The 27845-nt window shown below is 49.6% G+C and overlaps 1 protein-coding gene across 3 annotated transcripts in view; it reads left to right on the top strand.

The window, feature by feature from the left end:
• ARSG (arylsulfatase G) overlaps positions 1-27845 on the top strand; it is a 2321949-nt gene that overhangs the window by 1411003 nt on the left and 883101 nt on the right. For all 3 annotated transcript variants that reach the window (XM_069655066.1, XM_069655065.1, XM_069655064.1), the window contains one exon: positions 26868-27064. In XM_069655066.1, coding sequence (XP_069511167.1) covers positions 26868-27064 — 197 coding nt within the window. The remainder of the gene's footprint in view (positions 1-26867; positions 27065-27845) is intronic.

Raw genomic sequence — 27845 nt, forward strand, 5'->3', positions numbered from 1 at the left:
ACCTGTTCACTTGAAAGTTAGCCTGGTGAAGAGGTAAGAGATGCTTAATATTGAGTTGTTGAAATGCGTAATGTTGAGCCTTGCCACCTCCTGTGGTTGTGCATGTGTGTACTGCTTGTATTCATGAGCATGTTAATCCATGCCAGATCCCATGCTGGAGAAGGAACAAGTTACTTACCTGTAACTGTTGTTCTCCAGCATGGGCCTGGCATGGATTCACATGCGAACCCTCCATGGCTGCCAGAGGAGGGGCTTAGGTGAAGGGCAGCCATTGGCTGGGGGCAGTATGACCCAGAGACCAGTGAGTGGTTATTAGGAGAAAGACAGTTCAGAAACGAAACTGAAACTGATTTTTTCTTTATCGAGGATTCCCAGCCTGACAACAGGGAATATTCATGAGCATGTGAATCCATGCCAGACCCATGCTGGGGAACAACAGTTACAGGTAAGTAACTTGTTTCATCTCAGCCTGCCACCCTCACTACACAGAGTAATGGAAAAAATGGTTGCCGCCCTTTCCTGTGACGCACATCCTGAGCACCTGATTGGACAATTCCCACAGTCCCATTTCCGTTGGCCAGCATGGTGAGAAGTGCAGAATGTGGCACGTGCACTTCCCCAAGTACCGCGAGGGACGTGACCCAGTAAAGCAGGAGCAGTCCTTCTTCACTTTCCGTACATCACTACCTTATTGGCTACTGTTAAATAGTCACACACGCATCCACCAATGGCATCCAAGACGTTAGCATCTAACACTGTCACTTCTGTACAACACTGCATATGTACAGTTGCACATTAAGCCTCCAAGTGTCGTGTCATTTGAAAGCATGTCCAGTAGAAAGTTCAGTAAAAGAATGCAAGATTTGTGCATCAACATTCATACACATGAGCACGCATAACCACAAAGTGGAGGTATGAAAACTGTTTCTGCAGTATGTTTACAACTCTGCCATAAGTGCCTGTGCGCATGGTATCTGCCAGTGAGCGTCCATTACGTTCTTAACAAGGTTACTGTTTTTTCTCCCATCCACTATCGTCAAGTGGCACTTCAGTTGTATATGCTTGCAACGTTTCCATTTACCCGTATCACCCATTGCAATATCGAAAGAAGAACTCTCTTCTTTCCTTCCAACAATACTAGGAATTTGTTTCCCCACTAACGCATCTCCTACATAAATCGTAAAATTATACCACCAAAACCAGCACTGGATGTATGTTACCAACCTAAAGCAACGTCCGAAAAGCTCAGTGTCTCCACAGCTGTGGATCTCTCGAGGCTAGACTATTGCAACAGCCTTGTTCTAAATCTGCCTGCTTCTACTCTCTGCAACTCATCTAGAAGAAGACTGCGCGCCTTGTGTTTGGCCTCAAGCCCAGGGATCGTATCTCTCCGGGACTGAAATATCTGCATTGTCTCCCAGTAGCAGCGAAAAATAAGGTCAAACCCGTCTGCATTACGCACAAGGCCTTCTGGACCCTGGGGCCTCAATACCTGCAACTCTCACTTCCTAAATTTCTCTGTGCTCGAGCTCTTCCCTCTTACGCCTCCAACTCCCTCAGGGTCACTCGCTTCAGCAAGCAATCAGTTGGTGGTAGTGTTAGACCATATAAGGAATTAAGGCTTACACCCATATACTAAGGATACACCAGTCATGAGGTTCAAAGACAAAACATGTTTTTATTCTAAGTACACATTTGGCCAAGCAGATCTCAACACCCCACGACATGTACATGCAGACGCTGTGGGAGGAGAGAGAGCGAGCATCAGAAACGCTTCAACATATATAGAGGTCAATTCACAGTACCAAAGCATTGTCCAGCCCCCTGCACGTAACTTTTGAGCTAGGGTTCAGATACGTAGTTTGTTCGCCTAAACATTGAAAATTCCTTTCTGCCGTTTCCAAGACGATTTACTATCTGGGAACGAGGCACATCTGCATGTCAGAGGATATCTTGTTCTCTCGCAAGACGACATTCTACCAACTAATGTTTTCTTGCTGCTGCTTTCTTGGGCTAAGGTCAGACAGTTCTAAAGCAGAGAAAATACTAGCTTCCGCGGAGGAGCACCTACAGCTTCACATAATTCTTATTTTACTGCCCTCTACAACAGCACTAAAGAGACTGGATGGCACTTGGTTTGCTGATTAGTCGTGCTCATGCACAGCTTCAAGGTTCTACAATGCAAAACAAACAGTATATTATGGTTGCTTTGCGTTCCTGCCTATGTAATCATTTCAGAGTTCAAATCTCGGCTGCCTTACCACGTTTAGGCCTAAGACATGGAATATTGTGCGTAGCATCAGAGAATAGAGTGAGACAACAAAATGGCAAACAAAACAAAATGGCTTCTCAGTTGTCACTTTCAGACCCACCTATTCGCAATGCTACAATGTGATGCGAGTGTGCTTCAGGCCAACATATTATAAGGCGGTATTACAGCAAGCACGTTTTCACAAACCCTCCTTTTGGCCTTAAGCCAAGAGCATCACCCAAATACAGCATCCTCATCAGACCATGTATCATCAGTAGGACATTCTGAATCACTGTCGTCATAAACATTGATAGACATGAATTCTTTGATGGTTACATCCTGCATTACAAAAGCATTACTGGCATTTTTAGGACTAGATTTGGGTTTCAGTTTTATCATACCAATTGCTTGCGCAAAGCTACCCCCTATCATGGTGCAAATAGCGGGTAGACACTGGATGCAACACCAGCTAAATAATATGATACTAAGTATTATAGCTAAGAAAGTGAAGATCTTCCGACGCCAGGATCGCAACAGATCCCAGAGCCAGGCGCTAAGACTCCATTTACCTTTGGGAACGTGTATCTCTGTACTCAGGACATGTAACCTTTTTATTGCTTCGAATACTGTGGGGGAGGAATCTGGTACGAATACACAACATGCAGATCCCACTAATTTGCAAATACCACCACGATCGGCCAGGATGATGTTGAGCACCATTCTGTTTTGAAGTGCTACCAATCTGATAGATTTTGTTATAGTGTCATATTGTACAGGATATCAGTGGGTTTGTTAATAGTTTTCTCTAAAACTCTGATTAGTCTCCTAATGTTCTGCAAGTTTATTATCTGCCCCCAGAATGGTACAAAGGATTTAGCTATGTCACCAAAAACCTGCCAGGCCGTGTCACCTTCGTCACCCTGTCGAGGACGGGATTTGGATACTTCAGCAGTAGTGGCAAAATATACACGAGGTAGGAGTATCCCCAAGTATCATGTACCTCCCCAATCCCTTGATAACCATGGATATGCTTCATCCCTGCATACAAAGTAACAGGACCTCCTATGTGCCGTGGTTTCCCTTCATGCTCCAGTACTGCAGTGTTTGTGCATCTATCAAATATACCCATTGGTTGAGAGTCCTTCTTTCACATTCAGAATGGGACAGAATGTGGGCTGTGATTGATGGTATAAGAAGGAGGCATGGCGTCCTTATTACCTACCGCAGCCATCTTGAACGTGGTCATGGATCAATAGGTCTAGTTGAAGCAACATTCAGCTTACTTCTATTGGCGAACACAGAACAGCCCAACAGTGTCAGACTAGTCTTTCAAATCAATTTATATTAGTGGGGGCGCTGATGCGCGGATGCTTGAGATGGCTGCCGCCTGAGAGGCTCCGGCCAAGGCCTTTCTATCCCGTTTGTTATCCTTCACATCTGGGGCCCGTTCTCGCACGGCGGATCGCCGGATGATTGCTGAAATAGTGCAGCACCTGCTGGTTTGGGTTTCGCGGCTGCGAGCATGTTGAGTGCGACGGACTGGGTGTGCCGGCTCCTCGCTGCCCCTTCCTCTTCCTCGCCGCCTGCTGCTGTGGAGCCTGGGGCTTCATTCGATTACTGGAATTGTCGCTGGACCCGTCTGGAACGTCCTCCTGGAATCCTGCGCTGGTCTAGTCGGCGCCACGCTAAAGCTGTCTGGGACTTCGCTGGTTCGGGCTCGGCCCGGCCCTCTGGACTCGTGGTTGGTCAATCCTACTTGCGCTGCCCGGCCCCTATTGCCCGCGCAGGCCCGTCGCCTGCTTGGCGCTGCACCCAGAGCCTGGGAGGGATTTACCTGTAGGCCGTGGTGGAGAGCGACACCCGGGGCCCTCGGCGGGTCCTCGGCTCTTCCCTGGATAAGGTGCAGTGTGTGTAGCTGCCGGCCACCCGCCATCGACTCCTTGGATCTGCTCGGTAGTGGCCGCTGACGTTGGGTGCATGGCTCACTCTGCGGTGGGCCACTGCACTGCCCATTTTGAGGGCTGGCTGATACCATCTGGACCTGCACACCGGCTGGAGCTACTTGCACACCCGAGGTTAATGTGAGGCATGCCCTTTTGCGTCCTCCTGGCTAGCGGGGGGCCTATTCCCTGCTGATCCCCCCCCCTTTTTCTTATCAGCTTTCGGCCAGCACACTGCCCCTCGGACTGAGAGATGTGGCTTCTCCTCTATTAGCACCTGACCCCATTGTGGAGGATTCCCGACAGCACTCCTGCTCAGGCACCATAGCGGCGCACGCTTCTTTCCTGCGACCCTGTTGGCCCCTGACCTCGCGGGGGTGCTATCTCTGACCACTGACCAATCCTGAAGGGGGCGTAGAGGAGTGAGTTCCCCCCGCCTGTCCACTGTCCATAACGATGACAACAAGCTGCTCTAACTGGAACTGGGCTCGTGAGCCCCTGGAACCACCTCTGTCTGGCAGATCAGCACTCAACTCGCTACCGCGCACCTGGTTCTGTTCGCGGGGGAAACAGTATATAGGATCCTGACTGCCTGGGCTGCGTGGGACGGTACCACAGGCTCCTGTCTTGTGGGACGCTGCGGGGCCTATTCTGCATTAGACAACTGCACGGAATGCGGGGGATTAAACCTCATCTGTGCTCCCGATCTGCTGCTGGCTCTGTGTCTCCCAATCCCCGCCCACCCCACTATGGGAAATCACAAGAAACAGGCCCAAATGGAGCAATTTGCCCGCACCGACCAACCTTCAAGGCTGCCATCTCCCTCCTTGAGCCATCCCCCATCCCAAATTGATGTTGCCAACCTGAACCAGACTTTGCTTGCTTTGAAGAGCAGTATTGACAGCCTGGGTGCAAAAATAGACTCCTTAACCCATAAGGTGAACACCTCGACCATACGGATCGACAAGCTGTGTGGGCGCATGACTGAAGCGGAGCAGCGCATAGGGGAGGGCGAAGACAAAGTTTCCACACTGCAGCGTGAGGTGGCAGACCTGCAACAGGCTATTAAAAAAATCACGGACAAGAACGAGGACTTAGAGGGGTATTCCAGACGGAACAACATATGCAAACACGGTGTGCCGGAATCCACAGCAATTGACAATATGGAGAAGTTCACGGAAACACTCCTTACTGGAATCCTGGAACACCCCCCCCCCACTTAAATCGATGTTCATGGTGGAGCGAGCACACTGCTCTCTTGCAGCGAGGCCTCACCCCAGCGCCCCGGAACGTCTGATCATAGGTAGAATTTTCAACTATTTTGCGCTCTGCCAGGGAGAATGGGGAATTGCGATGAGGCCCATCCGTGATCCGTCTGTTTCCGGACTTTAGCCCTGCGGTCCAAGATCAGCGCAAAACATTTCAAGCTGTTAAAACTGTCCTCAGACGAAAGGGGTTCAAATATGCAATGCTCTACCCAGCTAAGCTTTGTGTTCAACATAATGGGTCTGCTGTTTTCTTCACCTCCCCTGAGGCCGCTGAGCGCTTTGCCTCAAGCCTCTTAGACCCTGTGAGTCATTCGGGACGCTGTCCTTCTCATTCCAACAGTGCCGATCAGAGAGGTCGCAATGGCGATCGCCGATCCGCGAGGTCGGGTCCTAGAGATATCTCCTAATGACTGAGTCCTTTGGAACGCGCTGGCCGCCTACAGCGCTCCACCATTACCAGCAGGCACTGCGGTTTGATTGTTAATTATGGGGTTTACTTGGAATTGGGGTGGGATAGGTTGCCGGTAGGTTCCAGTTTCTGGCGTGGGAAGGTGTGGGGAGGCGGGAGAGCCAGGGTTCTGGCTGGGTTGTTCTTTGTTCTTGGTTACCTCAGCGCTCAATGGGCCTTTTGACCACCCTTGCAGACAAAATGGGTCAGTAATTGTTGCATGTATAATACCCCGCATCACAACATCCCTCCGGCTGATATGTTCGCACATATGATGGGTGGGGGCAGGCAAAAGGCACGTTCGGTTCTATCTTGGAATTTAAGGAGATTTACCAATTCTAAGAAGTCCCGCTTGATTGCGAATTTCTGCAGGAACCATGGGGTTAACGTACTTTGCATTCAAGAAACCCACCTTCCTAAGGGGGCCCCCCTTCCTAGGCTTGCTGGGTGGGGTATCCATAGGTACGAATCATCCTACACGTCCCATTCCAGAGGGGTGGCCATTTACATTCACGGCTCCTTACAATTTAGGTTGCACGAGCAACTTAGGGACGATCAGGGGAGATTTGTGATTCTGGCGGGAGAGCTACATGGTATTAAGATACTCCTCATTAATGTGTATGCGCCGAACACTGACTCCCCAGAGTTTTTCCATCGGTATGCTGTGCACATCCATAAATTCCCAGGTTACGAGATTGTGTGGTCTGGTGATTTTAACTTGGCCCTCACGTTGGAATAGGATAGATCTGCGACTAGCCAAACTTCCCTCCCTCTTGTGGCTAAACCTTGGGCCGCCATCTCCCAGTATCACCGCCTGTATGATACATGGAGATCCCTCCATCCTGACACTAGAGAGTATATATTCTTCTCGGGTGTACATGGTAGCTGCTCTAGAATTGACTGTTATGGTTACTCCCCAGCTCCTTAGGAATACTGTTGTGGCTTCTATCCTTCCTTGTACCCTTTCTGATCACTCTCCTGTTCTGGCATGCATTACTGTCCTCACGGATCCCCCAGGTCATCTCAGGTTGAGATTCAGGGCTCGCACCCTGGAGGACGTGGCCTTCTAGTCAGAGATAGGGCAAGATATCCAAATGTTCTTTCAATTTAATGAAGACTCTGTCCTAGATCAGGGTACAGTTTGGGAAGCATTTCAAGTTCACCTGTAGGGTTGTTGTATCTCTAGGGAGGGCGGGGTGCTTCAGGCCGTCAGAGGATCTATTTGAGTCCTCAAAGGCAAGATTAGGGAAAAGGAGAACCTGCAGGGTGAAGCTGACACCCCTGAGCTCCGTCGTGAACTGCTGGCTCTCAGGGAGGAATTACTCTGACTGGTCACTAGCGAGGAGAGGTACGTGGGGGTTCCTATCCTAGCAAAAAGATATGGTGAAGAGGATCGCCCGGTCAAAACCCTGGCATGGACCATTCAGAAGGAGCATCAATCGACCATTGTGCCCGAGGTTGTGGGGCGTGATGGAACCTTGATTAAAGACCTGCAGGGGATTAACACGGAATTCCGTGAATATTATGGTCAATTATACACGTTGCGCCCACACTTGGGGAATGACGTGCTGACCCAGTATCTGGACGAGGTGACACTGGCTGGTTGGATCCGGAGCAGGGCGCTCTGCTCAATGATCCTATCACAGAAGAGGAAATCCACAAGGCTATAAACTCTCTTCCTAACGGTAGGGCTCCTGGGCAGGACAGAATAACAGCAGAATTTTATAAAGCGTACGCGGACCTAGTGCTTCATTTACTCAGTATGTACGACGGTGCTTTCTCAAGCGGTTCTCTCCTGGAATCCACAAGATCAGCCCTGGTGACAGTGCTCCTCGAGCCCGGCCGTGACCCCTGACAACTGTCCTCGTATCGACCATTGTCACTTATCAACACTGACAATAAAATACTTGCAAAAAACTCACTGACCGCATCCTTCCCCACATGCCAGCTTTGGTCCAAGCTGGTTTTATCCCTAGCCGCTCCACTCAGTTTAATCTGAGGCGCTTATTCACCTTAATGCTCAATGTCAACCCAGAGGTCCCAATTGCCATAGCGGTGCTCGATGCGGAGAATGCCTTCGATTCTTTCGAATGGTCATTCCTTTTTGAAGTGCTCCGCCGATCCGGGCTCGGATTGACGTTCATAGAGTGGGTTAAAATACGATACACTGCCCCCAAGGCAGCAATATGCACTAACGGTATATTCTCAGAATACATCTACCCTATGCGGGGTACCTGCCAGGGGTGCCCCTTTTCACCTGTCCTATTTGCTCTCGCAATGGAGCCATTGGCATGTCACATCCGGGAACAACACCCGCACAGGGTCATGGTGGTGCACACGCACCGAGCTGTGATATCCTTGTACGCCGACAACATCCTCTTGTTTGTTAAACACCCTCAGCAAAATTTTAATCCCCTGACTCAAGAGGTGGTCAGGTTTGGTGAGCTGTCTGGTCTTAGAATCAATTGAACCAAATCAGAGGTCCTCCCCCTGACTCCCTCCGTGCGACAAGTTGATGTGGGGAAGGTTGTCGTTGGTGCCCACAGGGGATACGTTACTTAGGGGTGAGGGTCTCCACCATGCCAGACGCCCTATATAGGGAAAACTACATACAAACCCTAGACGAACTGGAGCAGAGGGTTGAATCCTGGATACTACTTCCTGTGTCTCAAGCGGCCCGTATTGCATTGTCTAAGATGGTCATCCTTCCTAAACTATTATATATTTTTAACAACGTCCCACTTTGGGCTTGTGTAAGGAAAATGATGACGAGATTAGTCTGGGCTGGTAAACAGCCTAGGGTGGCGTACGAAACTCTCGCCCGGCCGTACGACCAGGGTGGCCTGGACTGCCCCGATACGTTCTTATATTACCTCGCAACACAGGCACAATACATTGCCGGCTGGAGTTCTTCGGGTCCTGAGATCCCACATAACCACCTTGCATCGGCAATCACCTCTTCTAACGCACTCATGGGGTTGTTATGGGGCAACGGGGGTCCCATTCCGAAGGGGGAGATCCATCCGCTAGCTGTGACATGTAAAGCCTGGGATAGCATCTGTCTGTTGTTTGAATCCAATTTCCGATACCAGCTCTCTTTCCCGATCTACAATATAGTTGGAGTCCCACTCGCACATGAAACATCCTTTAAGGAAATTTTTCTAAGGCTGGGGGTGCCAACTCTGTGTGACCTAGTCCGTAATGACCAGATGGTGACCTGGGAGGAACTTAAATCCAGAAGAGTGCATAATTCAGTGTCTGCTCTACTACTACAGGCTTTGGGGCACACTTAAGGGTATATGGCCGGAATTCCCCCGAGCTCCCTCCCCTCATCTGGCCCTGAGCCTTATCATACAACCAAGCTTGTGTCAACTATTTACAAGTCGATCAGGGCTGGGACTGCATGTGGTAAACGTAGGCACGAGCACATACGGCAATCAGCCCTTTGAGAGCCTTTGAGTGAGAATCAATGGAAGGCAATTGGCATGCAAACCCGATATATATCCTTGAATTGCCGGTATAGGTTGATTCAGTTGGTGTCCAGTCATAATTTCGAAAACATAATTTCGAAAGTAAAAAAAGTCGAATCAAAAATGTCGGAAAAAAAAATGTCGAATTGTTTTTTTTTTCGATATTTTTTTTTTGGCTGTAGTTTCTGTGAAAAAAATAGGTAAAAATAAAAAAAAGGGGGGTTGGGGGGGAACCCCCCCATTTCGAAAAAAAACGTCATTAAAAAAAATTCGACATTTTTTTTTTTCGACGTTTTTTTTTCGACTTTTTGACTTTCGAATATTTTGTATTCGAAATTATGTCTATGAACCGATTCAGTTCAAATTCATCCATCAGGCCTATTACTCTCCCACCACCCTTGGCAGGTTCTTCCCTGGGAGATCTTCTGCATGTAAGAGATGTGGGAACACGGAGGCAGACGTTTTCCATGTCGCTTGGTCTTGCCCTTGCATTAGGCTCTTTTGGTCCAGCATAGAGGCGGCAATGAATGCGATGCTTCATTTGCCACACACTTATTCTCCGGAATTTTGGTTGCTGGCACTGATAGAGGGTGGCACTCGCTCAGAGAAGAAACTCTTAAGCATGGCCTCTGTGCTGGCTAGGTGTCTTGTAGCTAGATAATGGGGGAGATCTAATCCGCCCACTGTTAATAAATGGCTGGAAATTATGAACACATCGGAGCGAAAAGAGACTTGGTACGCTTCCACATTACCGGCCTCCAGCCGCCCTCTTGATTACTGGCATCCTCTGAGACAGTATATGGCGGATATGTCCTCAACGGCACAATCGCCTACCCCCTCCCTGGACCATGCTTAATAGTGCAAACCTGTGGCCGGCTGGCCTCCCACCCCGGAGCCTGGGGGGGACCAGAGTGAACCTTTTCCTTCTCCTGTTGTATAGTGCTGACTACCTGATGATGCTAATGTTTTTGTGTCTGGGATGGAGAGGGTGGGTGGGAGAGTCCGTGGGTGAGAGGTAATCTGTTGTTGTTGTTCGCTTGATATTTGAAAACTCAATAAAGAAAGTTTAAAAAAATAAAATAATTTATATTAGTACCATCCAAATTCCCAGAAATGCTGTCATTCCATCTACCGAAAAATAGTGCTCCAAGCAAGGCATAACAGGCAGTGCTAAGAGGTAAGGGATGTATATACCAGCCCAGCTCCCTTCCCCCATGCTGAGGTAAGTGTGAGCATACCCAGCAGTTGGTTTTATTCAGGATCGCATGTGTCACATTCATTATCATCATGAGAGTATTATTGTCATAGCCCCCTCTGTGTTTAACGTCCCTGGGACGAAGAGTATGAGAAAGCACATGTGGCGGAATCAAAGTAGTAACACTAGTAGTTGACAGCAGAGTATCAAGTAAATGCGTGTGTTCCAGGTACCATAATAGAGTTATCAAAATCATTGCACTGCAAACAAATACTGTGATCAGTATCCATTTGGTCTTGGAGGATCATTGCCCTCTAGGGACAGGCCCAATTTCAACAAAGTGATCAATGTCTTCATTGGTGCGAGTGGCGGCCCCAAACGCAGGCATAGTTTTACAAAGTTTCTCAGTGTCCATTAAGATGCCTCACTGTTAGGCTTTTTATAGTTCATCCGTCGGTCGCACTTGACCACATGGCTGATCTTGCTTGCAGGTAATTTAGTCTGTTCTTATCAACCCCTGCCTCTTTCGTCCAGCAGAGGAACGACGAGGGGCTGACTTCAACGTTGGTACTTCAAATGCTGGGGTTCTGGGTAATACATTGTGGCCCGTTTTGCGCAAGTCAGACCACTGTGTATTCCCACAGGTGTCCTCTTTTCGGAAATGCTTGGGGTTCCCTGTTTTCCTTGGTGCCTTGGACACCCAAATCTGTAGGTTGTGTGCATGAGCAGAATTCCTGAAATGATGCTGTGCCAAAAGACTTGGGGTTACCCGTGCTTTAGGCTTTCCCATTGGCACCCAGGTAGGTGCACCCACACATGTGAGGTACCGTTTTCATCGGGACACCTGTGGGAACGAGCGACGGTAGGCCATGTGCTGTTGGCAGCGTGTTTCGGTGGGTGAGCCGAGTGAAATGTGCGGCAAAATTTTTTTTGCCACATTTCGGACTTTGCCAGGGTTTCTGGGTAATATATTCTGGGCCGATTTGTGCAAGTCAGACCTCTGCTGATTCCCAAGGGTGTCCTCTTTTCAGAAATGCATGGGGTTGCCTGTTTTCCTTGGTGGCTTGGACACCCTAGGCCCAAATCTGTAAGTGTATGTTAGCAACTACAAACAAGTACATAGAGTGCATGCATAGAAACAGGATGCCTGCCCTTTAGCTTGCACACTTCCACCATAGTCTTCTGTCTTTCTCTCTACAAAGAGACCTTCTGCCACAGTTTTTCTGTACACATCGCAAGCATAAACCTTATTGAGCAATCCCTTTGCCCCACAGTCCCATTTCCAAGGCTACCATCCTGAAAAGGGGCGGATGTGGCACGTTTAATCCTGAAACGACCGCGGAATCTGCACAGTTATCGTGCTAGGAAGGAGGAGTGTGGGCGGAAGTATGAAACAGGTTAGGGGATTGAGTCTTTATTGTACCCTTGGAAAGGGTCTTTATTGTACCCTTGGAAAAGATGTTTTTTTTCTTTTTTTTTCGTGCTTACAAAGAACTTTTTTTTGTTTTTGCTCTTTATTTGAGTTTCTCTTTTGGTTGCCTCCTTACATTGTTACAGGATTATCGTCAACACTTTTTGCACAGCGTTGGTCAAAAAAATGCCATTTGCATGGAACCAGTGCAAATTTCGCTCATTAATGATGTCATAGTCGGAGGAGAACATCCCAGCAGTGGGCATAAATTGACACATGCTTCTGTTAATGAAACACCTTCCGACCTCTGGCTGGAGACAAATTACACCAGCATGGTCCCATGCTACTCTTGGTGGTATGCTTGAGAAAACCACCTTGGCAGTGGGAAAACTCTGCATCACTTCTTCCATCAACTTCTTTAGGCGACGGAGCAAACGTCCACTCGACATGTACCCCAAATGTACAGCTCCATAATGCAGTATGACAACATCAACAGTACCGACAAGTAGCCGGTCCGATAGAACAGCGAGTAGAGCACTCGCTTTGACATCCGTGCAGAGCCTGCAGTCGCAGGTTCGAATCCCGGCAAGGCCAAACTCAACCTTTCCTCCTTCCGAGGTTGATAAATGAGCACCACACACCATTGGTAATAATAATCAGCGCTTGCATACCTGAGGGTTCGTAGCGCTATATAAATGCTAAATTATTATTATTATTATTATTATTATTATTATTATTATTATTATTAAAGGCCACACATCTGCAAAGGTCAACCATACCGCCTCCACTGCCCTCATACAGTGCTCCAGAAAGCCTCCACTGCTTCCAACGCAAAATTAGCAGCCATGCCTCTTTGCGCAGAATACATGTACAGATCTTGAACAAAGGAATCGCCCACTATTAGGACTCTGTGCCTCTCCATCGCTGCCTGCCACCCTCACTTCACAGACTGATGGGGAAAAATAGTACCGGCCCTTCCTGTGAGGCACACCCTCGACACCTGATTGGCTAATTCCCACAGTTCCATTTGCATGCCCGCCATGCTTAAAGGGACAGGATGTGGCATGCGCGCTTTCTCAGCTACAGTGAGGGCCGCTCCCTAGTAAAGCAGGGACAGTCCTTCCCTTTCCACTCCAGCCATGCATCGAAGGCGCTACCTCACCACAGAGAACACACCATAGTGCACTTTTATGTTTATGCTCATGTCATGTGCAATTCATTCCCCATCTGCAATTGAGCCTGCCAACTTTCGCCCTAGCCACAGCATGGCTGCATAACGTAGCGTCGGGTGTGCTGAACGGTATGTAGTTGCCTGTGTACATTGGCCATATTTTACATGTGTGGTGATGAGCACTTCCTTTCATGCTGCAATATTTTACAGCACTTCCTAAAGCAAGGGTCTTATAAGGACCTAAACACAGCAAACGCAAATGCTCACATGTGGCTCCCTATTGTGCAACCGGTGCAATTATCTTTTTATACACCATATGCTAATCTACGCATAGCAGCTTACTTCTGCTGTTCTACCAAGTCTACAATGTCCTCCACAACCATTGTGTCCTCCGCAACCAAGACCGTAGGCCATGCACCCAAGAGTCTAGGGGCTGGCCACAACTACCACAGCATAATACGGCCATGCACCCAACAATGTGCCCACTGGCATAAGCATTGCACAAACATTTGTATAGAAATGCAATTTGCCCATTATAATGCAGCATGACACTAATAAAGGTATACTTACTACCCACAAGTGTAGGTGCTGGCCACAACCATCCCAGCATAATACAGCCATGCACCCAAGAATCTTGCCAGGTGCCACAATCCACACACAGAAACCAGTGCCCAAGCCCCTGTGCACTTCTGTACACATACAATTACAGTACCTGCAGTCAGTGGGCAGACTTCCGGCCATGCACCCAAGAGTCTAGTGGCTGGCCACAACCAATACAGCATAATACAGCCATGTACTCAATATTGTGGCCAGTTGCCGCAACCCACACATATAAACCAGCCGCCCGAGGCCCTGTGCACTTCTGTACACATACTATTACAGTACTTACACCCACCGGGCAGACTCTTGGGTTCATGGCCATGCACCCAAGAGTCTAGTGTCTGGTCTCAACCACCACAGCATAATACAGCCATGCACCCAAGAATCTGGCCAGTGCAATCTTTTTTCCTAAAGTTCAGCTTTTAATGAAAACTTCAGTAATTCATTGTCCCTAAACTTTCCAACCGATCAGCATTCTAGCTGACATTAGCGGCACTCGCTTTTGAAGTCATGCGTGCAGGGGTGTTGCTAGGTCTAGAAAAGATCTGGGGCTACACTAATGTTGGGATTGTCAGGACTCTGGGCTAGCTAGCCTTTTGGCTGTAGACCCTGAGATTCTATCCGGGGCTACAACCAAAAGACCCGGGGCTATAGCCCTCTAACCCCCCCTAGCAACGCCTCTGTATGCGGGTGACACAAAACAGTACTTTTGTAATCATGCAGGTGACCGGCAATGGTGCATGTCTCTGCAATAGTGTCCGCAATTACATTGTCCGTCACATTTTAGCAAATCTCTCATGATAATTACAGGAACTTCATTTCAAACGGAAGTTGATGAATGTATGCCACCTCAACAGTACGAAGCTTATATGTTTCAGCCGTACTTGTACGGGTACGGCACTTCAAGCTTACATGCTTCAGTCCTAGGAATTACTGTGCAAAGCATGGGCACACCTGCTAGTAGTCTCTAAAACATAAAGCACCACAAACCCCACACTTGTGCTTCATTGATGTACTCGGGCATCAAGTGTTTAAACAGTACACATACCCCTATTCACACTCCTATAAGCCCTACATAAACATGTTTCTGTCCAATGACTTTTCTACCGGACATTGATCAGGGGGCCACAATTTATATAAAACATGTTCTGAATCTTAGTTGTTTCCAGAACTTCAACCTGTGTATTGGAACATCTGATTCTTCACACTTCTTCCAGGATTATGTGGAAAGAACATCCATGGACACCACCAACCTTGAGTTTTGGCAAAACATGCATGCTTTAGTGGCTGATCCCAGCTGGTGATCTAACATGAAGGAATGCCATTATCTGAGTTGAGCTAACTTTTATGTTTGTTCATATTCACTTGGATACTAGTAGTATCCATATCCTGCAAAATAGTCTGCCACCTCAGAGATAGGAGATGTACTCTCAAGAGAGGAACCAGCCAATCCATGCAGATGCCATTGAACAAAAACGGCTAGATTATCTGACAACATTGGACACTATGGGAAACGGTATTAAATGATATATGATATGATATGGCATTTATAACGCGCCTATACACAGGTGTTTCAAGGTGCGACGAGGCAAGGGAGGGGGGACAGAGGAAAGACAGACAGCAATCTTACTAGGCCAGGTGTCATTCAGATTGCGTAAGTGCAAGGGAGGGGGAAAAGAAAAGTGCGGGGGAGGGGAAAGTGCATTACATGGGATAATAAATAAACCAGATAAATAAAAGAGCGGCCAGCAGGTGGCAAGTGCAGGGTGAGTGCTGAAGTAAGTGCCGGTTGGGGGACTGTAGGGATACAGAAAACAGTCCCCAGGTGCAGGGGTTGCCAGGAGGCAGTGCAGGTGTGCAACTGGCAGGGCTTGGGCTCGAGATCAGAAGGAGCCAGTTAACCAGTGCAGTCTCAGTATCAGCCAGGAATTCAGCAGGGGAGAGGGGGAGAGAAAGCAGAAGCAAAGAGGAAGGTTTTAAGGTGCTTCCGGAACTGAAGGGGGTTCTCCTCAAGTTTCAGGCAGGGAGGCTGTTCCAGAGGGAGGCTCCAGCCGAAGAGAGAGATCTACTACCAACTTGTTGCGTGGAGAAGCGACTGACCTAGAGGGAGTTGGAGGTGGATGAGCGAAGAGCTCGAGAAGGAAGATATTTAGGAATAGAGAGTTGAAGATATTGAGGCCCCAGGCCCCAGAAGGCCTTGTGGACGGTGCAGAGTGTTTTGAACTTAATCATTGCAGCCACTGGGAGCCAGTCCAGAGACTTCAGTCCTGGAGAGATACTATCCCTGGGCTTGAGGCCAAGGACAAGTCTCGCAGTCCTGTTCTGGACGAGTTGCAGAGGGCGGAGAATAGAAGCAGGCAGATTTAGAAAGAGGCCAGCGTAGAGAGAACCAAAGCTCTGGAGACATTGAGCTTCTGGGGGAAGGAGAGAAAAGGAATAATACCTTTGAGGAGGTGCAGCTGGTAGTGTGACTTCTTAGAGACATCAGAGATGTGAAGAGAGAAAGAGAGTGTGGAGTCGAAGATGACCCTGAGGTTTTTGGCCTTCCAGGTGGGAGCAGGAAGAGGGCCAAGAGAGGCCGGCCAGCGAGTTACAGCAAAGGAGGGAGTGGGTGTGCCGATGAGGAGAATCTGTTTTACTGGCATTAAGGCAGAGGTCGTTGGCGGCACACCACTCCTGGATAGCAGACAGACAGTCTGAGATGAGGGATGGAGAAGAGGTGGCCGAAGGAAGCCTGAAAATGAGCTGAGGATCGTCTGCATAGCACTGAAAGTTGGGGAAGAGAGCGGCAATGCGGTGGGCAAGGAGAGCCATGTGTTGGTTGAACAGCCAGGGAGAGAGGTTAGACCCCTGGGGGACACCACAGGTAGACAAAAGGATAGCAGAGAAGAAGGACCCAAGTTGGACCTGGGAGGGTCGGTCAGAGAGGAAGGAAGTCAGCTACTCCAGGGCCTGACCAGTGATACCCAGGTTATCACAGAAACAATTTAGCAGGATGGAATGGTTGACTGTGTCAAAGGCAGAAGAGAGCTCAAGCTAGATGAGGACACAGGAGTGTTAGAGTTGAGGTTGGAGAGACGGTCTTCATAGATGTTCAGGAGAGCAGTTTCAGTGCTTCTGCCAGCTCTGAAGCCATACTGATGGTCATGAAGACAACCAACAGATTCAGTGTGGAGATTAAGCTGGGAGATGGCCAGTTTCTCCAGGAGCTTGTCCAGGAAGGGAGTGATTGAGATTGGGCGATAGTTAGCGGGTCAGGAGGGATCGGCAGAGGGTTTCCTAAGAAGAGGGTGGACAAGGGAGTGCTTCAGGAGGGATGGGAAGACTGCAGTGGCAAAGGAGTGGTTGCAGGAGCCTGGGTGAACCTGTTTTGACGATACTTTCATATATCAGACTTGTCTAGAAACCTCGTCTGAGGAGAACAGGGGAAAGGCAGAGAAGGAGGGGAGGAGAGGTGGCTGCAGAATGAGGGGAGGAGAGGTGGCTGCAGAAGGCCCAGAGAAAGAGCAGGGAGTAGAGGTATGGAGGGGAGAGGAGGAGCGTGAGGACAGGATGTCCTGAGTTTTAGAGATGAAGTGAGAAGCCAGTTCCGTGCAGAGGGCCTGGGAAGGGACAGGAGAGGTAGAGACTGCGGCAGGATTGGCCAGTTCCTTGGAGATTTTAAAGAGCTCAGCTGAGTTGTTAGATGTCACCGAGACACGGGCTTGGATATGAGCTCTCTTCTTGGTGAGGACAGAGAGGTAGGATTGCCTTTGAAGCAGTCAGCAGGCCAGTTTGTCAGAGAATGTACAGGAAGCACGCGCGTTTAAGGGTGACGAGATCTGAGTCGTACCAGGAGTTGCATTTGGCTTTGGGCTTCAGGCGGATCCTCATGACAGGGGCAAGGATGTCAAGAGTATCAGATATAGTAGAGTGGAGCGTGGAGAGGGCTATGTCAGGGTGAGAGTCAGCCAAAAGGAGAAGTGGGTGAGAAAGTGGTGGCGAAAGCCTCAACTGATAAGCACTTCATGGGTCGGAGTTCATGGGTGGCAGTGATGGAAGTGGCTTGGCCTGTGGGGTAGAGAGGGTGAGATGGGAGGAAAGGAGAAAGTGATCACTAAAGGGGAGATGAGTGGGGAGAGGGACAGAAAGGGGAAGGTCTGAGGTGATCAGAACATCCAGAGTGTGCCCTGCAGAGTGAGTCGGGCCAGAGGGGAGAATAGTGAGAGAGAGAGTTGCAGAGGTCGCAAAAGAGTCCACAGGGAGGACAGGAGGCATCCAGGTGGATGTTGAAGTCTCCAAGAAGGAGGAGTTGCGTGGTGGGGGCCAGGAGTGAGGAGGAGGAGGAGAGATCCACCCACTCAGAGAGGAAGGAGGAAATCTGACCAGGTGGCCGATAGATAGTAGCCACAGTAAGGGAATGGCTAGGGGAGAGAGAAAGCCTGCAGACTAGGCATTCAAAAGAGGAGTAGGCCTGCGTAGGAATGACAGAGGCAGGAATCCACTCGGGGAAGATCAGGGCTACACCCCCTCCTGAGCGGTTGGACCTGGGCGCAGAGAGGATTGTGTAGCTGTCAGGGAGGAGTGTTTCAAAGCTTGTGACAGAGCTGGCCGTGAACCATGTCTCGGTGAGACCGAGGACATCGAGGTCAAGTTCTTCCAGAAGGCGGAAGATGTCGGAGGAGTGTTTGACAGCTGAGCGAGAGTTAAGAGTGGCAATTTGGGGGGCGTGGCCGACATGCGAGCTCAGAAGACGCGAGTCCCGTGAGCTCCCCTTGCCGCCGAAAACATCCTGATAAGATTATCCTGCCTGGTGGGACGCGGAGACCCGAAATTTTAAGCACGACTGGGCAAATGTCTGTAGCGGCTCCGTGGCAAGTCTCAGCTTGCAAATCCTGTGTTTTGAGGCTGTAAATTGTGAAATACTTTCAGCGCGTAAGACGCGTGAGGCGCTTCCAAGATGGCCGCCACGACTCGTCGCCTCTAGAGGACAGAGGCCCCTGGAACCTGCGGTGGGAGAAGACTCCTGCACCGTGTGGCAGTGGAGCTGGCCGGGCAGCTGCTGCAGCCTAGACAAGGCGGACCGCACTGAGGGAGAGGGACTGAACCCCCCGTGCCTGCCTGCTGAGGAGGAGGCGTGCTGCGGACCCGGCGGGGACCTCCGGCAACACCCAGTAGCGGGGAAGTGGGGAGCTGCGGCCTCATATCTGCCGGCTGTGAGCCGGCGCTGCCTAGCGCAATGCGAGCGCCAACGGAGAGGACTACAGAGAGCGGTGTTGGCCGCGTATACTGAGGACTGCAGCCCTGAGAGCCGGAGCGACAAACGAGAAGAAAAACAGTAAGCAAGGCTCCCCAACCGAACTACGGCTGCATCAGCTCCCTCCCCTCCCTGCCGGGAGCCGGCATCTACACAGGAGCACGGTGGCGCATCCATCTGCTGACACGAGCTTACGGACTCCACAGACCCAGCGTGCCTGCGCTGGACATTGGTGCCGTGATCCAAGCGGTCCTCTGCAACTCAAAGGGGGACCGGAGGACGCGGAGGAGCACACGCACACGGGCCCCTGAAGAACGGCTGGAACCTGGGGGAGATCCCGTGGCGTGACCTCTCCCCCTCCCTGCACTACCACATGAAGAGCGGCTTGCGGAAGAGGACCGGAGGCTGCATTGGGAACAAACCCAGGCCCTAACAAGTGAGAGGGGCCCCCTCCTCCTTTAGACTCTCTCGACCCCCCCCTGACGAACCAACCACTGGGGGGGAGAAAATATACATAGAAAAGGGGTGATTCTTCCCCACGAGGAAGGAGGTGTGAGGCACGGAGGCGCCCTGCAGTCCAGCGAAGAGGGCCGAGCACGGCTAGAGCCTGGTGTAACGGCAAGGGCCTTCTTAGGGTGCTGGCATTGGACTAATGATAATCTGTGGTGCAAGCCCCACCTGGCAACTGCTCCTGGCGAAAACAGGTCATAACGCACCGTATAGTGGATGAGAGACCACTAGAGGACCACTACTTCTTGGGTGAACTGTTAGAAACGCCAGAGGTCCGTGCGTTCTGTGAACGTTCTGTGAAGGCACGATAAGGGGCAACGAGCCCCAGGCGCTCTAAGTACGTTGCCATATTAGCCTACTGGAGGACGCCCTGGGGACCCACAGCTCTCCATCTGACTCGCTACGGGGCTGCAACAGCACACACCTGGGAGGGTCGATCACTCCAACCGAACATAAACAATACCATCCGACCCATTGTGCCGGGCGCCCCACAGCTTCCGGAAATATGGGGAAAGACAGGCAGAAGAAACCATCCACACAGAGCAGTATAGATCAGTTTGCCGTCGCTACTGCCCCGGCCACGGCGGGCCCAGCAACACGACCGAACTCCCCCACGGGGGACGGCTCTCTCTCCTTACATGACGTAATGGCGGCCATCGCCACCTCCCGATCCTCCATGGAGACTAAAATAGACAGTATTGCGGCGGATGTCTCCTTCCTGCGCCACGATTTGCAGAAGCTGACTTCCAGAACAGGAGAAGCGGAACACCGCATCTCTGAAGCGGAAGACAACATTGGAGGGATCACTCGTCAACTGTCCCAAGCCTTAAGCCGCTTAAAAACCCTTGAATCAAGAGTGGATGATTGAGAAGGAAGGTCCCGCCGCAACAATGTCCGCATCCTGGGCCTGCCGGAGGGGGAAGAAGGACAATGCATGGAACTGTTCCTGGAACAGTGGCTCGTGGACATCTTCAAGGCCCAATCCTTCTCAAAGTTCTTTTCAGTGGAGAGGGCTCATAGGATGCCTTCGGGAAAACCACTCCCGGGTGCTCCGCCCCGTACTATCATCGCCCGCCTGCTCAACTACCGGGACAGGGACGCCCTCCTGCAACTGTCACGCTCGCAGGGGTCGATCACCCATAACGGCTCCCGAATCGCCTTCTTCCCGGACTATACCCGAGAAGTGCAGCGGGCACGACAATCGTTTGAACCACTTAAGAGACAACTGGCTCAACTGAAGTACGGCCTGCTCTTCCCGGCCCAACTTAAAATTTATCATAAAGGAACCACTGTTCACTTTAACGACCCACAAGAGGCCTGGAAATGGGCAATGGCTCACATAGAAGGCGATTGGACTGCAAGACCAAGGAGAGGGAGACCCCGACCGGGACCTAGGCGGGCCTCCCCGAGGAGAAACCCAGACCGGGAGGGACAGGAGATCCTGGAGCCTGCGGCAGAACAAGGAGGACACTGAACAAACTGTTGTCCCTTACTCCGGGGCCTAGGAGCAGTGCTCTGACATGTGGGCGTGTGCTTTCCGTGCCTCAGATCCCGACGCATAATCTGTCCACCACGAAAGATGTTGACACTGGGCGCAAGAGAGGAACTCTGGGGGAAGCTCTGATCCCTCCCTGGTCAAGCCCCCTTTTTCTTCTCTTCCCCCCCCCCCCTCTTTTCTCTCTTTCTTGCTTCTTTGGACTCTATCCAAGGGTCTGGTTTTTGAACTGACACCTTAAGTTGAAGGTTCAGCAATGTTTGGGCGACAGGTACTTCATGTTGGGGTGGAGTATAGGGTGGGGGTGAGTTCGGAAAATTCAAAATTGTGTTTGTTATTTCAAGACTGTCACATGCTCATAGGTCAAACGAACCACTGTCCTTTGTTGAGGACGCTCTGTACTGCCCCACAGTGTACCCACGCTCCTTTGGTACGGGCGGGAGTTATACCGCCATCTTCCACTGATCACTATACCCTGGAAAACCCCATCATGCGTAATAAATGTCCTCCGCACAAACTTGTAAATCACTCATGCGACACACTAAATCTCTGAAATTCCTCACTTGGAATGTGAATGGGATGGGCTCAGGAATTAAACAGCGCCTTATCATGCAATTCTTAAATAGACATTCCCCTGATGTGGCTCTCCTAACAGAAACCCACCTGGCCGGATCACACTGTGTCTTCTTTCAGAGAACCAACTATCGCCTTGCCTTTCATGCGGGGTACACAATGGGCTCCAGGGGCACCCTCATTCTCTTACACAAACGCATCCTATTTATTCAACAAACTGTAGAACAAGATCCCAGGGGCCGATACGTGTTCATTTTGGGAATGATCTGGGGTCAAACGGTGGCAATTGCCTCAATCTATTCTCCACCTGGGCTGGGACAGTAGTTACTGGATGACCTTACCACCCTTATAGGGAAACATCACCCTGAGGCACTCATCCTAGGGGGAGACTTCAATGACACCATGAATAATAACATTGACCGTTCCGATCTCCGGAATCGTAGCCCAGATACCCCTACCAGATTAGCCAACTTTACATCTGCACTTGGGCTCCGAGATGTATGGAGGGAGTTACACCCGGATGTTAGGGAACATTCTTTCCACTCCGGTGCTCACGGTTCTATGTCGAGATTGGATTATTTCTTCCTACCACACACCGACCTTTACAGGGCAATGTCCGCAGAATTGCTCCCTCAGGGCATCTCGGACCACTCCCCACTCTTAGTGGAAATACGTATGCAGGGTCCCCTCCCCCCTAGAACGTGGAGACTTAATAGCTACTATCTAGGGTTCCCAGAACTGATAGATCGCCTAGAGGAAGTATCCGCCGAATATTTCGAAATTAATGAGGAATCAGTAGATAACCCTGTAACTTTATGGGAGGCATATAAAACAGTGCTCAGGGGTGAGATTCTCTCTTGGATGACACATAAACGAAAAACCCGGCTCCAGGAACTACTGGAGACCAAGAGGGAAGTGAGTAACTGGGAGACTAAGCACATCTCTGATCCCACACCCGAGACTCATCGATCTCTCCAACGTGCCCAAGAGCACCTTCGGAACAGAGCGATGGATGATGCCAAGCAGGCCCATTGGCAGGCTAAAGCGAGGGTGTACGAACTAGGGGACAAGGCCGGTAAATTGCTCACCTGGCTGCAGAAAAGGGATGAAGGACAGCGCCATGTCTGGGAAATAGTTACACCACAGGGCAACAGCTATCACTCAGACGCTGGGATTGCTGAGGCCTTCGCAGCGTTTTACGCAGATTTGTACCGAGCCCCAACCTCTCCGCTAAACCCCTCCCTCTTAGATGCGGTAACGGTGCCGACTCTCTCTGAGCAGCAGAGGGACCATCTGGACTCAGCGCTTCTGAAATCTCAGCCTCCGATAAGGCTATCTCAACTCCAATCAGGGAAGGCACCAGGCCCGAATGGATTCCCTGTTGAAACCTGGCAAAAGCTAGGGGCAGACAAAATGGCGGCTCCCCTGCATAGAATGTTTCTTGCGGCCCGGGAACAGGGGACTCTCCCACCAGATTTCTGCAAGGCGACCATCGTGGTCATTCCCAAACCTGATAAACCTCCACACAAATGTGCTTCCTACAGACCTATATCACTGATTAACGGTGAGGCTAAGGTTCTCGCTAAACTACTAGCGAACCGATTACAACTGGTTGCACCCACCCTGGTCCACCCGGACCAATGTGCATTTATGCCTTGCAAATCGACTCGGATGAATTTACGCCGTCTCCATCTGGCGTTGGAGAGATCCCCGATTATAGACGGACCTTTGGCCCTGTTGGCTATCGATTTCGAAAAGGCGTTCGATTCCATTCGATGGGACAGCCTTTGGGAGATCATGCGCCGTATGGGATTCGGAGAAGCCTTTCTGGGATGGGTGAAGTTACTTTATACTAATATCCAAGCTGAGGTGAAAGTAAATGGATGGTCCTCCAGGTCCTTCCCTCTGGGTCGGGGTACACGGCAGGGATGCCCGCTGTCCACCCTTCTATTTGCCCTTGCAATCGAACCACTGGCTCTTTGGCTTCGTCAAAATACTCCCTGGACGGGGTTTAGATGGCCAGAGGGATATGATGATCGTACATCTCTCTACGCAGATGATCTCCTTATATCTAGGAGACCCGCCAAGGTCCTCCCCTATTGTAACACAACTGCTCATCCGCTTTGGTGAATTCAGCGGACTCAGAATCAACTGGGATAAATCAGTTTTCTTTCCTGTAAAGGGTGGAGAACAAGCAATCCCCCAGGAATGCCCGTACCGAGTGGAACGACAGGGCTTTCGATATCTGGGAATATGGATATCCGGGGACTTGACAACTTATATAGAACACAATCTCCGACCGATCACAGACCGTTTCATTATCGATGTTCAACACTGGAAACTCCTCCCGCTGACACTTTTGGGAAGAGCAGCACTCTTTAAAATGATGACCCTTCCCAGATTCCTTTACATCCTTCAGAATGCCCCACTCAAAATCCCAGACCTAGAATTTCACCAAGTGGAGATACTTCTCAGAGATCTCATATGGGGGGGAGGCCAGTCACGAATCGCGCTAACTACACTCCAGAGATCGGTCTGGGAGGGAGGAATAGGAGTTCCCCGTCTCCAAACTTACTATTGGGCATCACAACTGGCAGTAGTTAATGACCTTCTTCATGGAAAGGTTCCTCCTCTATCAACCCCTTCCGAGAACTCCCCCACCCACAACACACCTTATCATGGTATGGAGACAGGCACACCGATTCATTGGGTGGGAAAACAAAGTTACCACCGCACAACCCTTCTGGCAAAATAATAACCTAGCTGAAATCTGGAAGTTTGAGCCATGGCCCAAATGGGTGAGAGCGGGAGTCATTAGAGTTGGGGATATGCTCACAGATGGGAAACTGACCCCATTTGACGACCTGCAACTACAATTTCAGATCCCAAACACAGAACGATATCATTACATACGCCTGGCCCACGCCTTACGACCCTATTTAACAGCAGACACACTGGTACCGGAGTACACCCCTATAGAGCGTAACATCCTGCCGGCGTATATTCCCACTAAATGCACTTCCATCCTTTATAATGCCATATCTTCCTTTGCCACCCCTGAATTGAATGAGCTGAAGGCGAAATGGGAAGTGGATGTGGGGGAAATAGATCCAGAGGACTGGATACAAACAAGTCCTCATGCATCCCAGAGAAATCGCTATATCCTCTAGGCTTCGACTTGTGCAGCTGAAAATACTGCACCTGGTATATTACCCTAGGATGCGCCTATACGGCTGGAAACGGGCCCCAAACCCGAATTGTCTGCGATGCGGGGAGGAGGAGGGAACCTTCATTCACATCTTGTGGGCATGCCCCCGGATACGAACCTTTTGGAATGCATGCTGTAGGGAACTCTTCCGAGTTCTGACCCGTACCATACCACTAGACCCGAAGGCCTTAATCCTGGGTGTGCCTGATGAAATCGAGGCTAACAAGTGGGAGAGATTGCTCTTGCATACGGCGATGGGACTGGTTAAGCACAATATAGCGCAGAAATGGGGAGCCCCTGATTCCCCGACATTGGACAAATGGAAATCGGATATGGACACATGCGCTATGATGGAGCATAGGACCTACTTAGCACGAGGCTGTCCCAACAAGGCCTCGAAAATATGGGATAGATGGGAAGAAGAAGCGACTTGAGAACCCCTCCTACATGCAGGGGAACGTGCACTGGGTATTTAGTACTACACGCTAATATATGTACTGAGAAAGACATTCGACCTCTGATGAGATGTGTATTACCTCTGTTGATTATTGATGACCATGACAGTCTTTGTGTTGATTTGCATTTGTTGTTTTTTGTGATTGTTGTACTATAATAATAATAATAAAATACTTTATAAAAAAAAAAAGTGGCAATTTGGAGAAGGTTGCCATCCTTGAAGGACTTCTGGGGAGGGGTACAGATCAGAGTTACGCCCTGTGGAGGTGTGGAAGGAGCCCGAGGGGGGGGACAGAGAGAGGAGGAGAGGGCAAGGTATCCGAGGAGCAGGCAGCAGGGGGAGGCGAGGAGGCTGTGGAGGAGGTACAGGGGGTACAGGGGACAGCAGGAGAAGAAAGGAAATTGATGAGGCGTGGGAAGCGTCTATCAAAGAGGTGAAGGTTGGCCTGAGGGCCTTGGACCAGGACAGTCCCATTCGAAAAAACATTAATGAAGAGCTTAGAGGAGTGGAAGGAGGTCAGGAGGGCATCCCATCGAGTGCCGCCTTTAATGGGAGAGTAAGAGAAAGGAGAGAGCACAGAGACCATATGTAGGGTCCATAGGTCTGGTGAGGGGGTTGGTGAGAGTTTCCTTGGAGGAGGCACTGGTATAGGTGTCAGCGATAGGAAGGCCTGGGTTGGAGACCAGGATGTCCTTTTTAAACTTCTTCCTACCAGATTTAGTGAGGAGAGCAGGATAGTCAATAGAGAGGCAGTTAGAAAAGATAGGAGAGACAAAGAGCACCATGGAGTAGGTAGGGAGAGGGGAGAAGAGTAAGGGAGAGGGGAGGGGGAAAAACACTAGGGAAGAAAACCGGGCAGGGTGCAGACAGATGAGACAGCAAGAAGGTTGAGCAATAGGACAAGATGACAACACTCCGAATTAAACTATCCAAAATGCATGCTTTAAGACAGGAGGAGAAAACTACACCTAAGTTTGAGAATCCTGAATATACGGAGAAAGGCCTAGGTTTCGCAATCTAATTTAGATACTGATACGGTGCAAATTACAAACACATGGCGGAAAACCACACCCAAGTTTGAGAATCCTGAATAGAGGGAGAAAGGCCTAGGTTTCAAAATGCAATTTAGATACGGATACAGTGAAAATTATAAACACGGGGGAGAAACCACACTGTGGCCGTGAAGGGGAGGGGGGGGACAGCAGGAGACGAAAGGACATTCATTGGCTTTGATACATTCAAAAGATCATCCCATTTTTCTAGATTTTGTTGTCTACAAGGTTAAAGCGGGCAATTGCATAGTTTTTGTTTCTGCACTTTGCAATTGTATGACTTAAACACGTAAAAGTGGTTTGACAATCCATCTTGAAATTGAAAGTGTTACGCACGCTTAACGCATATATCTTCGTTGCACACTGTCACTTTTTTTATTTGCTAGAAATTTACAAATAGTGTAAGTGGGTGGGCAAGTTGTCCAATGTATAATCAGCCATGTTGCACGTGCTGTAGGGTTCCTCCTTAAAAGGTATTACATTTAATTATTTTAAGTGGCGTGTTGCTTATTCGTTAGTCCTTAATTGAAGACAGTTTGTTAAAAGAATGCATATAATGTATGTGTTTCCCTTTTCTTTTAGTGAAAGTGGCCAACCATTTTTCCTCTATATTGCCCTGGCCCATATGCACGTGCCACTCCCAGTTACACAGTACAGCGCCCGCATGCCAGGGCGTGGGGAGTACAGAAATAGCCTAAGAGAGATGGACGATTTTGTAGGAAGAGTGAAGAAGGCAATTGACGACAATGTGAAAGAGAACACCTTATTTTGGTTTACAGGTAAATTAAAGCCATCACATTTAATGATGTTATTAAAACTTGTAGCGACAAACACTCGTTAGGAGCCAGAAATATTGGTTAATATGAATTTCAGAATAGGCTACTGCATTTAATTTAGCAGTTAATATTTAAAATGTGTTGTTATAAAGCAACACCTTGAGCGGGATCTTCGTGTAACCATCCATTCGTTTACTGGGCAATCTGCCTTCAGTCAGTAAGAATCACTAACTTGGGATACTTTTTAATTCATCCAATATCCTAGTGCTCTGCGTTATGATCAAGCTCTTCAGACTCTGAGCCTGATCATAATGGTTTCATTACAGTTTTAGAATGTGCATACTCCTATGTCCCTTTCCACCATACTTAGTCGTCCGTTGCATAGGGATGAGACTCGCACATTTGCAGGGAAAAACAATGTCTCCATATCAAAATGTTGGGGTGGGGCCCGCATATGGACAAGGCATGGCCATGGCACACGTTGACTCTGCCCAGTGGCAACAGCCAACATCGCCTTTTTCCACTCAGAGGGGCCTGGTCACACATCAACGTGTTCCTACATGCCTCATTATTCTTTTCCTCCTTTTTGTTTCATTTCTTCCTTAGGACTCCCACCGTTCTGCCCAGGTTTGTCTGGAACTACAACAGTTTTTGTGTTTTTTTTCCACTTTGTCCGACCTACATACTGCTGAAATCACATTTTGCTGTATTTTTGTTGCCACAAATAATATAGTGGGTTGGGGATAGGTATTTAGAAAGGGGGCTGGTGAGTTTGGGGCAGGTG

The sequence above is a fragment of the Ambystoma mexicanum genome, chromosome 3q (assembly GCF_040938575.1).
Source record: "Ambystoma mexicanum isolate Mex_15411 chromosome 3q, UKY_AmexF1_1, whole genome shotgun sequence".
NCBI lineage: Eukaryota > Metazoa > Chordata > Amphibia > Caudata > Ambystomatidae > Ambystoma > Ambystoma mexicanum.